General features: G+C 41.6%; 1 protein-coding gene and 1 long non-coding RNA gene across 10 annotated transcripts in view; one reads left to right on the plus strand and one right to left on the minus strand.

The window, feature by feature from the left end:
- Positions 1-12638, minus strand: part of LOC105491853 (uncharacterized) — a 177329-nt gene that overhangs the window by 67881 nt on the left and 96810 nt on the right. For all 8 annotated transcript variants that reach the window (XR_011612979.1, XR_011612983.1, XR_011612978.1 and 5 more), the window contains one exon: positions 11541-11635. This is a non-coding gene — a long non-coding RNA (uncharacterized lncRNA). The remainder of the gene's footprint in view (positions 1-11540; positions 11636-12638) is intronic.
- The window catches only part of LOC105491852 (programmed cell death 1 ligand 2), a 62252-nt gene that overhangs the window by 2490 nt on the left and 47124 nt on the right, over positions 1-12638 (plus strand). For both annotated transcript variants that reach the window (XM_011758570.3, XM_011758571.3), the window contains exon 2: positions 9541-9609. In XM_011758570.3, coding sequence (XP_011756872.1) covers positions 9555-9609 — 55 coding nt within the window. In that variant the 5' untranslated portion in view covers positions 9541-9554. The remainder of the gene's footprint in view (positions 1-9540; positions 9610-12638) is intronic.

Below are 12638 nucleotides of genomic sequence, written 5' to 3' on the forward strand. Positions count from 1 at the left end.
CTTCCTTTTTCTGACCTGAAGTTAGGGCCCTGTTACCAAACATCTAGACGAATACAGTGACTCCCTAATTGAGTGGCTGTCTGCCAATTCCATCCACCCTCAATTCTATACTGAAAAAAAATTTAGATTTAATCTTTTTCAGATACTCCTTTGGTATTGTCACTCTGTTTTTTGAGTGACTGCCACTATCTACCCATTGGCAGCTCTACCTGGCATTAAGCCCTTGACATTCTCAACCTAAGTGTCCAGCCAAATTACTCTGTTCATTGTCCCCTCAACATGCCTGTGCATTTGCACCTCTGAGACTGCTTCTGAGTCAGCTATGCAGTGCCCTTTAGAATAGCTTCAACCCCAAATCCTACCAGTGCTTCAAAGGCCCAGTTCAAATCCTACCCCTCTGGGAAGTCTCCCTTCCTCTAGTCAACTTCTAGGGCTTTTGCAATTTTATCACTTGTTTTATATCAGTTTTACTATTTTTCATGTATGAGAGTTTTAACCTTCCAATTATTGTACAATGTCTTTAAGGGCAAGGGCCCTTTTTTAGAGAAAACCCTCTAGGAATTCTCCAGTGATGGATTCTTCTATGAATTCTCACAACTTTCTAATATAAAGGCTTATAAAAAGTGGGAACTCGTTGTTTATTGCTTAAAAAATTGAGATTTAATTTGAACTTAAGTGCTCCATTAAATTCAGTAGAATAGCATCTTAAGGCTACTGGTAGTCTATCCATGCCACAAATGGTTTAGAGATCAAATAATTACTCATATACCTATGAAAGCAGAGTACTGGCTCTAAGATCCCCCCAAAACTCAAATACCCATTAGGTTTGGCAGGCAACAAAAATAAGTGAATCCATCTAGGTCTAATACAATGGAGAATGGTAGGACCTGGGGCAAACTCTGCATAACTTGCCCAAAGGCATTCAAATTCAGATTATGTTCAGACATTGCTAATTACAATTACTGTCTTAGACACTTGGCTTCAAAACAGTGGTTAGTTCAGGTATTTCAGATCAATTGGGTATGTATTTATCTAGGTCTTTATGGATAACCAGGGCTCTACTAGACACTGGGAGAGGGAAGAGGCAAATGGGATAAGACTGTCAGTATTTAGCAAATAATGAAGTATTTTACAAACATGATCCTTTAGGCTGGTTATTATTACACAAAGGAATGATTTGCTAGGATTCTTGAGATATTTTCATAGAATGTCTATGACTCACTTATTGCACAGACCAGAGAATTCCATAAAAGCACTGGCTGTGTCTTATTCACCTTTGTATACTAGAGCTTGGCATATAGTAAATACCAAGTAAATGTTTTGAATAAAAGAAAGAGATCATTAAAGCTTCAGCACTACAATTATTTGTATTTCATCTATCAATTTGGAATAGATCTCCACAAACAGTAGAAATGGCAAGAAACTAGGCCTATAGCAACCAAGAAGTGAAACTGCTAGAACCTACTATCATTTTTGATCCTCTTGCAAATTTTGCTTGAAAAAAACTTCCTCATTTTTCTGTTTACAAACTTATCCCCAGAATTTACAGATGTTTCCTTGATTTCTCTGGAAAGATACAACTTCCTAATGCAATTGAGTAAATTGATACTTTTATGTAGAAATAAGCAGAATAAGCTGGGCAAGGTAGCCCACAACTATAGTCCCAGCTACTTGGGAGGCTGGGGCAGGAGGATCACTTGAAGCCAGAGTTTGCTTGAGGCCAGGAATTTGAGGCTGCAGTGCTCTATGATCACACCTGTAAATAGCCACTACACTCCAGGCTGGGCAATGAGTGAGACCTAGTCTCTAAAGAAAAAAAAAAAAAAAAAAGACAAAATAAGATCAAAATTGAGTATGAACTGATAAATACAAAGCAGACAAGAAATATCCTGAAAGGCACAATAGTTCTGCAGACATTTGCTTGGGAATCTCAGGGGAGGATTTTTGAAGGAAGTGGCCCTGAGTGAGTCTTAAAAAATGGGTAGATTTTTACCAGGTGAGATCTTATTGAAGTTAGTGAGAGGAGTGGTCATATAGGAATTCATGGGATTTTTAGACCAAAGATTACCACCCTTATAAGTGATAACGACAATGAATGTGAAGAATGTTTACCACTTGCAAAGTATTTTTTACATACCTTATCCAAGTTCCCATAAGCATTTCTGTTCACTACCTGTGGTTTGGTCAAGAGACCCAGATATTAGAGAACTTGTTGATTTCTAGTTTCTAACTCCGCCCAATACTATTAAGATGAAAATGGACAGCCACATAGGAATAGACATCAAGAAATGTATTTACAAAACACAAGCGAATTTTAAAAGGGGAGACTAAAGAGGTCGCATGGTTGTTTGAACATGTTCATTTTGTTTCCTGGAGAAAAGTCAGCACAATGCTCATTCAGCTAAAGAAGTGTTGGTGTTACAGCTCTTTCAGTCCACCATTCGGCAGGTCCTGAGTTCTTGTCCCTTGTCCAGAAAAAATGAGGTATGTGGACAACTGGAGGGTGATCAAGGCAGAGAGGGGCTTCAATGAGTGACAGAACAGCTTTCAGGAGCTTTCAGGAGACCCAAAGTGGCAGGTGGTCCCAACGAGTGTTCAGCTCTCAGCAGAGAGGAGACCCACAATGGATAGCTCCTTACCACAGGCAGGTCATCCCAGAGAGTTGAGGAGACCCAAGCCGGGCAAGGTGGCTCACACCTGTAATCCCAGCACTTTGAGAGGCCGAGGCGGGTAGATCACAAGGTCAGGAGTTTGAGACCAGCTTGGCCAAGACGGTGAAACCCCGTCTGTACTAAAAATATGAAAAATTAGCCAGGCACAGTTGTGCATGCCTGTTGTCCCAGTTACTCAGGAGACTGAGGCAGGAGAATCACTTGAACCCGGGAGGCGAGGTTGCAGTTAGCTGAGATGACACCACTGCACTCCAGCCTGGGTGAGATAGCAAGACTCCATCAGACGGGGGTGGGGGGGATGGGGAGAGAGAGAGAGAGAAAGAGAGAGGAGACCTGAAGTAAGCAGCTCCTTCCCACAACTGGTAGTCCCAATGTCTGTTCAAGTCTGGCTGAGTCCAGGTTTTTTTGTTTGTTTGTTTGTTTGTTTGTTTTGCTTTTTTGAGATGGAGTCTCACTCTGTCACCAGGGCTGGAGTACAGTGGCGCGATCTCAGCTCACTGCAACCACTGCCTCCTGGATTCAAGCGATTCTCCTGCCTCAGCCTCCCAAGTAGCTGGGATTACAGGTGCCCGCCACCACACCCAGCTAAATTTTTTGTATTTTTAGTAGAGACAGGGTTTCGCCATGTTGGCCAGGGCTAGTCTCAAACTCCTGACTTCGTGATTCGCTGGCCTCGGCTTCCCAAAGTGCTGGGATTATAGGCATGAACCACCGCGCCCAGCCGAGTCCAGGGTTTTTACAGGCTCAGAAGGGAGAAAGCGTGTGCTGATTGGCCCATGGGCAGCCATGGAAGGGCCCGGACAAAGCACTGTAAGTTCTTACCACAGGCTGTAGACTCCACCCACAATTGGCAACCTGGCCCCCAGGCTTTGGGCCATCCCTGGCTTGAAGGTTGGGTTTCACCAGGGACCTAACCCCTTTCTGCCAAGGAACCTGTCTGCCTCTTGCCATCAACATACTGTCCATGACACCCAGGCTGTTCGTGCCAAGGGGTGCCTGCAGGCCTGCCCTGAGCCACCCTCAGCCCCTGCTCAGCCTCCCTCCTGTGCTTGTCAGCACTCAACATCCGGAAGAGGTCGAGGCAGCAGGGGGCTAGTGTGTCAGCACCACCCTGAGCACCCACATGCCTGGCGGGGTTGTGACAGCACCTAGGCTTGTCTACAACTTTGCTTCACCCAGTAGCAGTCACCAGGATTGGGGAGAGGCCAGGGAGCGGGAGCAGCCACCTTCAAGCTCGTGGGAGCAGGGGACTTCCTGGGCCCCTGAGAATACAGATGCCTGGGTCCAAAGCCACAGCTGGGCAGCTGCAGTGGTACCTGGGAGCATGGGGCTCCCACCCTGCCAACTCAGTAGGGGGTGGGACTCCCACCTGTTCTTGGCTCCCCTGGCCACACCTCCCCTGCTGCAGCTACTCTAAATGGGCAGGTGCTGCCATCACTGTGAGCTATGATTGTGCCACTGACTCCAGCCTGGGCAACAGAGAGAGGCCTATATGGTATATTAGATGGTAATGACAGATTTGGGGAATAAAATATAACTGAGGATTGTTGGGAATGCTGGGGTAGGGTTGGAGTGCTCTTGCAGTTTTACGTAAGACAGTCTCAGGAGAAAGAACAATGAAAGTGTCCAGGTAGAGGCACATGTACACTGGCAGCAAGGTCCTCCCTTAGGGATTGGATCTGTGGAAGAAGCCACACAGGCCTGGAAGCAGGCTTAAGGCCATTCAGACTGGGAATTCCAGTGTTTCAAGGACAGACTGCAATGGATGGTGGTTGGTAGGTCAAAGGCTCCAGATAACACCTCTCAGCCTTGCAAACACCTTACCCTCAGGAAGAAAGATGGGCACAGTGGGGTCCTCTAAAGCATGGGGTCCAAGACAGAGGGCCCTCTTGTCTTGGCTATTGAAAAAACTGGGTTTTACACTGAGTGAAATGTTGAGCCATTAGAAGGTTTTAAGCAGATATGGTTTGACTTTTATTTTTTAAAAACCACTCTGGCTGCAGAATCAACTGCAGGAAGGCAAAATTGGAATCAGAATCCAGTTGTCAGACTACTGCAGAAATCACCATGAGAGATGACAATGACTCTGACTGATATGGAAGCAGTGGAGCTGGTGAGAAATGGTCAGATTCTGGATATATTTGAAGGAAGGGCCAATAGGGTTTGTTAATGAATCAGATGTAGAATGAGAAAAGAAAGGACTCAAGATGACTCCAAGGTTCTTGTCCTTCACCTCAATAAGTGGAGGATGGAGCAGAGGAAGGCAAGACTAGAAGGTAAAAATAGCAGTAAGAAGGCTCTGCTATGGTATGAGAAGAAATGATAAGAAGCTGAATTAAGGTGATGGCAGTGGGGTGGAAGAAAGGAGAGCCATCATGCAAAAAGTATCCAGGAGAGAGAATTAGCAGGAGTAGGGGATGGACCATATTTGTGAGATGAGAAATGCAGAGGTCTAAGATGACCCCCAAGATTCTAGCTTAAGGTGGGTGTTGTTACTATTAGCGTAATAGGAAAACAAAGCACAAAGACTTTTCAAAATTTGTCCAAGGTGTTAGAGGCTTACAATTTGTAAAACCAGGATTAAACCCAGATGTGTCTGATTTTTAGAGCCTGAGCTCTTACCCATTTCATAAACCATATTTTCCCTAGAGGAGGATTAGTAGGAAAGGAAGCTACTTGTTGGAAAGTATCTTTATAACAGTGTCTGTTCCTCAGTTTGCTCAAGGAGACAGTGTGCCAGGAAAGTCCCTGTGGAAGGGCAAGGAAGAACGGGAAGTTAAAGCCAGTGGCGGGTGATCCAGGAGTCTTTTCTGTTGCTAGACCTGTTACCTGCTGTCCTTTCATGATTTAAAAATAAGAATGCTGGCAAGTGCCAGGCCTGTTCGTGCAGCTTAAGATGATACCTTTCTTGGATATATTTGCATTTTGATAAGGAAAGGTATCTTCAGGTCAAGCTAAGGGATGACATGAGCATTTCCCTGTGGAAAGCACTAAGATCTCCCTTTCTAAAATAAAAACAAGAATACAGTTCACTGAGGACCTTACATTTCCCTCTAGCTACTGACTCATTTCTCTTCTCCTTTCTATAGCACTCTTCTTGAGAGAGTTGCCTATATTTGTCACCACATCTTTACCCATTCTCTTTTGAACCTATTCAAGCTTTCATCTGTACAAAACTCGCCGATACTGTGCTTGTCAGGATCATCCATGACCTCCATACTGCTAAATGCAACTCTCAAGAGTATTTGGCTCTACTGATCACTCCTTTGTAGCCCTGTGTTTTAAAATATAGGTTTTATTATTATTTAGGTATGGTGAGGTCAACATATCAGGAAATGACTGCCATTGAAAAAAGTATGTTCAACTCACAGATCCCAAGAGAAGGGAGCACACCATGCCACAAGGGGCCACATGGGGAAACACCAGGGTCAGCTGGGAGGGGGGTAGGGGGTGGGCAAGATCTTTATTGTGGTTTCAACAGGAAGAAATGTGTGAGGCAGGGTGAGTGGAGTTAGGATTAGCTAATATGAATAATTTCAGCAGGCTCTGGGGCATAGGGGCTCTCCCTAGTCTTTTGGTACTTGGCCCTGAGGTGATTAGGGCAGGTGCATAGTGTTGGGAATGTGAAAGCCTCCAATAAATGAGGCAGTTGTTGGTATGGGCTCTGGAATGGGTTGGTTTGCATTTGAAAGGTGTGCTCATGAGCAAGTGGTTTACCCTCTCTTAGAGGTTAGAATTGGCTAACCCTGGGAGGGGCAGTCCCTTCAGGGTCAGCAAGGCCCCAAGTGTCAAAGCATCAGGATACATAAAATAAAATGCATGGATAATACACACTGCCATTTGTCTTTGTATCCTTCCTCTCAGTCTTCTCTGCTGGTAACCTCTCCTCACAAAGATCTATAAATGTTGAAATATCCCATGTCTCAGTCCTTGGGCACTCCCTTTCCTATCTTTCCATATGTGATGTAATGCAGATATCCATGACTTTAAATCTTTAACACTTCCGCATTGATGACTCCTAAATTTACATCTCTACCCCAACTGCCTACTAAACACCTCCACTTGGATATCTAATAGGCATTTCAAACCAAATCTACACCAAACAACTCTTTTTCCCCTTCCATAATTTGCTTCTCCCTCAGGCTTCTTCATTTTAATAAATAGCATCTCCACTGCCCTAGTGACTCAAGCCCCAAACTTAGGAATTTTCCTAATTTCTCTATTTTTCTCAAACTATATATCCAGCCTGTCAGCAGTTCCCTCAGGTCTTTTTTCAAACTATAGAAAGCCTAAATAAAGGAAAGACATACTGTATTCATGAATTGGAAGACTAAATATTATTTAGCTGGCTGTATTCCCCCAAATTGATCTATGGATTCAATGCAGTCCCTACCAAAATTCCAGCTTCCTTTGTCTGCAGAAATGAGCAAGTTGACCCTAAAATTCATTTGAAAATATAAGGAAGCCAGAATAGCCCCCTAAAAAAAAATCTTGAAAAAGACTAACAAAGTTGGAGGACTCACACTTTCCAATTTCAAAACTTACTACAAAACTACAGTAATCAAGACTGTGTGGTACTGACATAGGATAGACATATAGTTCAATAAAATAGAATCAAGAGTCCAGAACTACATCCTTATATATATGATCAATTAATGTTTTGCAAGGGTGCCAATACAGTTCAATAAGGAAAGAATAATTTCATCAACAAACTGTACAGGCACAACTGCATGCCCATGATCAATAGAACAAATTTGGAACTAAAGTTCTTATATTTAGGTTTTTGATCCATTTTGTTTAACTTTTGTTTATGGTATGAGGTAAGGCTCCAAATTTGTTCTTTTGCATGTGGACATCCAGTTGTACAATTGCTCCATTTATATTTATCTTAGCAGAAAATACAGATGTAAATCTTGTGACCTTGACTAGGCCATGGTTTCTTAGATGTGACACCTAAAGCACAACAATAAAAGAAAAAAGTAGATAAATTGGATTTTTTTTACTTAAAATCAATTTGTGTTTTAAAATTAAATAAAATAAAAATTAAAACATTTATGCTTCACAGGATTCTATCAAGAAACTGAAAAGACAATGTGCAGAATGGGAGAAAATATTTCCAAATCATATATTTGACAAATAGTTTGGCAATTCTTCAAAAAGTTAAATATAGAGTTACCATTTAATTCAGCAATTCTACTCCTACATATGTACCCAAAATAATTAAAAGTATACATAGGAAAAGACTATATACGAGTTTTCACAGCAACATTATTAATAATAGGCAACAAGCAGAAACAATCCAAATGACCATCAACTGATGAATGGGTAAGTAAAATGTGGTATATCATACAATGGAATATTATTTAGTCACAAAAAGGAATGCAGTACTGATATGTGCTACAACACAGATGAGCCTTGACAACATTATACTCAGTGAAAAAAAGCCAGCCACAAAAGTCCACATATTGTATGATTCTGTTTTTATGAAATATCCAGAATAAGCAACTGATAGAGACAGAAACTAGATTAGTGGTTGCCAAAGGCCACACGGAAAGGGAAGGGGAAACAGGAAGTTTCTGCTAATGGGTAAGGGGTTCCTTTTTAGGGTAATGAAAATGTTCAAAATTGGATAATAGTGTTCGTTGCACAACTCTGTGAACATACTAGAAACCACTGAGTCGTGCGTTTTAAAAAAGTCTGTGTTTTAAATATATATACACACATATACATATATAACCCTCTTTCATATCAGTTATACTTTAATAAAGCTGTTGAAATTTTTAAAATAAAATTTTAAAACAAAGAAAAAATATATAAACTCACCAACAGACCACTTCTCACCTCCACTAGCCCCGCTACTCTAAGTTATCAGCATTTCTGCAAACACATTCCTAACTGATCTCACTGCTTGGAATCTTGCCAGCAACCTCTCCCTCCCAGCAATAGTCTATTGCCTGCACCAAAGCTGAGTTGTCTTTTAATGATGTAAATGAGGTTCTATCATTCTCCTGATCCACACCCTCCACTGCTTTTCATCACACTCAGAGCAGCTCTGCCGTTACCTGATTTAGATGTATGGCTCCAACAGATTTCCCTTGAAGAAATGATTCCATGGCTGATAAAAGGTGGAAAGCCTCCTTGGTCTCAAAACCATTATCAGATTAGCTGTGTGCTCTGTCCCTTTCCTCAACCATAAGAAGTCCATAGATAAAGAAAGCTTCAGAGCAAAGGAGAAAGCATGGGAGGAAGAGCAGGACGAAGGTGGGGCATCTGCAGCCCCCACCCTCATCAGAGCCAGTTCCCTACTCTCCCTGTCTAAACCTCTTAGTAAGAGGTAGTTCAAGTGATGGGCAAACTCAATTCCAGCACTCAAAAGCACTTGACTACTTTGCTTAGTTAACTAGCAAGTATTTCTTGAGAATGTAGCTCTGTTCTATGGAGCCTTATTTTCAACTGTCAGACTCCCAGACATCCAGTCCAGGTAAAGAAGATGGTGTCCAATTATTCATTTGACAAACAAATTTGGGGTTCAAGGGCCAGCTATTGAAAAAAGCTATGGAAAACTTCATGAGACGTGCAGGTAACTGCCAATATGTGTGGTTCACAAGGACCGGTTCATACTCAGAAAAGGCCATTAAAAAAGAAAGAAGAACTTCTCATTTGGATTTATAAAGAGTGTCTTACTTACTCTTAATTTATATCTTCTCTTCTCCAGGAAATCAACCTATAACTTCTCCTCTCAGCTCCACTCTACCACGGTCTGTCACCTTCCCCAAACAATTTGTTTCCTTGTTTTCAAAAGTGAACAAAGCACCAAAGACCCAGCAAAGTTTCATGAGGCCCTGAGACTTTCAATTGTCTATTTCAGATCAAATACAGAACATGATCTTCCTCCTGCTAATGTTGAGCCTGGAACTGCAGCTTCACCAGACAGCAGGTAAGAAAGGACAAAGGGAGAGGCTTAAGAAAGAAGAGCAGGTGGTGGCCCCTAGCCAAAGCCAAAAATGAGAATGTGGTCCTCAAGCTGAGGGCTTTCTTTGAGAGGAAATATAATTTCTGGGCTATTCCAAGCACCACAAAAAGAAGAGTCCCCAAAGTGGCTTATATATGCCAATGTCCCTATCTGACAGAAACGAGGACTGAGAATATTGCTCCATATATCCCCACTATCCAGTGAGGGTAATGACAAGAAGACAGGATCATTCAGACCGTGTAAATCTAAACTAATACAAGAGGGCAGGGGTTGAATTCCCTTAAAGGTGAGATGCCAAGTGGCTGTCCCCTTCCTTTCTGGCAGGGAGAGTAAGAAGACAATGGCCAGGGGACACTGTTACTCTAAAGATAATGTCTTGAAGACATTCTGCATATTATTAGTTGTTTTTGTGAGTTTCTCTTTTGAAAAGCAACAGTAGCAGCCACTGGTCATTCATACCTTAATGTGGTTTACTGAGTCTTCCTAAAACCCAAATGAACAATGAACCTTAAGGCTATCCCTTTGAACTTGAAGAAAGGACTTCTATTGGAGGATGAGGGTGAGCAGGAAGAAAAGCAGTTTCACAGTTGGTTGTTCTCCTGGGGAAGGTAGTTCAGACCATTCGAGGGTGTAGTTAGGACCATGAGTGTACTATTTTGGATGAACACCAAGAGGTAAGAGAGTGAGACAGAGGTGGGGACAGAGGATTAAGTCCTCAAGATAGTAGCCCCAGCCCCATGGGAAATCATCTTTCTGCTCATGATTGAGAAATAATGGCTCCCTTGGCACTTGATAACCTTTCGAAGAGCTTTCTCCTCCCTACTGACTTGTTCCAGATCACTCTTTACTCAGTCACATTCCTCTCACTCCCTTGAGCTGCCCAGCCTGGTCTGGTACTAGAGACATGCACTTGGGGCCCTCCTCAAAGGAAGACCCTGAGATATTCTGCTTACTTCTACTCTGCTCCTGCCTGCAGGGCCAGCTAAAGGAACTTTTCATGTTTTCTTTGCAAGGAACCCTGCCTGGCAGGAATTTTAGAGACAAGCAAAAGGGGCAAATACTTCCATGCTACAAAACAGCTTCAAGTTTCTGTAGAGTGATAAGGGAAATGAGGGCCAAAAGACACTGCAGTTCCCCATCCTGTGGCAGGACTGGGGGCTTCAGGAAAAAACTTGGGGAACGTGTAACCTCTGTGGGTTTGTCCTTAAAAACATTGAGATCCTGGGTTTTCTGTCTTTGTTTTTTGCCTTCTCTCTTAGGAAAGGAGTGAGCTAGGGTGACAAGGAGCAATATTTTTTAGTCCTCATTGGCTCTTTCTACGGAGGAAGAATCTTTTCTTCTAAGATAATTAGCACAAGACAATGAAGATAGGCGCTAGCTCCCAGTTAGGTATACTAATGGGCAAAAGGAAGAGCATTTACATTTATTGAGAATTCACTAAATGCCAGATACCGTGCTAGAAAATTTACATATGGTATAGTTCATTTAATCTTCACAACGATCATTTTGCAGGTGAGGGAACTAGAACTCAGAAAAGGTACTTAATTTCCCCAAGATTACATAGTTATTAGGTGACACAGGCAAGATTTCCACAAAGCTAATGTCCTTTCTACCCTACTGTGCTACCATGATGATGGTAATCAAAAATGGCAGACAATCCATAAATCTTCCAACTTTGGAATCGGTTTTTGCACTGAAGTCTGAACATGGATATGTATTGAATGTTTATTCTGGACATTCACAGAATCAAAAATATGTGTAATGAATTGTGTTGCTGAATTAACTGAAAGGAAAGTAAAAATGTAGCACTTTCTCACTTTCTTCACAAATTTGGAATTCTTCTCTGCTTTCCACTATGCAGATAACATCAGTTCAAACAAATATTAAATACCTACCTAAATTAGAATGCATTCTCCTCATGATATTTTTTAAAAAATCTTGTCATTTCATGTCTCTTTAATTAAAGAGTTTTGATTTCAGAAGAGGGTACCTGAAAAAGAAAACAACAAAAAAACTAAAGAATCTGAGAAATAATTAGTGTTTACTGCTGGGGAGGAGGTCTGGATCTTATCTATTGTGTATATTCAGGTTTTGTTGTTTTTTTTTTTTTACAAGAAGCATGTATTAGGTATTATTTGTATAATAAAATATAATTTTAAAAATACAAGAAATTTCTCATATAAAAATATGAGAGTAATCAGACTGCAACACCCAGTGCCTGAGAGGGAGCTACAGCTATCAGGCTGGCCAGACAGACAGAGGATTACATTTTCTTCCTTGCTCCTTGTACAGCCCCAGACCTGCATGCTTCATTGAAAAGAAAAGAAGATACATGAATTGAATCAATATGATGCTTAGTACCCTATCGGTGCCCATTTCTTTTCTATTTTTAAATTTTAAAAATAACACCTGGCCAGGCACAGTGACTCACGCCTATAATCCCAGCACTTTGGGAGGCCAAGGCAGGTGGATCACCTCAGATCAGGAGTTTGAGACCAGCCTGGCCAACATGGTGAAACCCCTCTCTACTAAAAATTAAAAAAAAAATTAGCCGGGCATGGTGGCAGCCACCTGTAATCCGAGCTACTCAGCCGAAGCAGAAAAATCGCTCGAACCTGGGAGGCAGAGGTTGCAGTGAGCTAAGATCACGCCACTGTACTCCAGCCTGGGTGACAGAGTGAGATTCCGTTAAAAAAACAAACAAACAAAAAAAACACTTATGTTGGTATTCTCAGACATTACAAATAAATAAAAACAACCCAAGTGCCCTGGAGAATTTGATTCTAGGAGTAGGTCTAGAAGAACTTCAACTGGAGAATGGATATAGAAATCATGGTATATTTACAGAATATATATATATTATATATGTAATACATAGCATGTGAATTAATTACAAAAAATTAATTACAAAAAATATGATTACATTTATTATATAGCATGTAGATAAATTACAAAAACATGTGACTACATCTATGAATCTTAGAGCATAATGT

This window comes from Macaca nemestrina, chromosome 14, assembly GCF_043159975.1.
Source record: "Macaca nemestrina isolate mMacNem1 chromosome 14, mMacNem.hap1, whole genome shotgun sequence".
NCBI classification, from domain to species: Eukaryota; Metazoa; Chordata; class Mammalia; order Primates; family Cercopithecidae; genus Macaca; species Macaca nemestrina.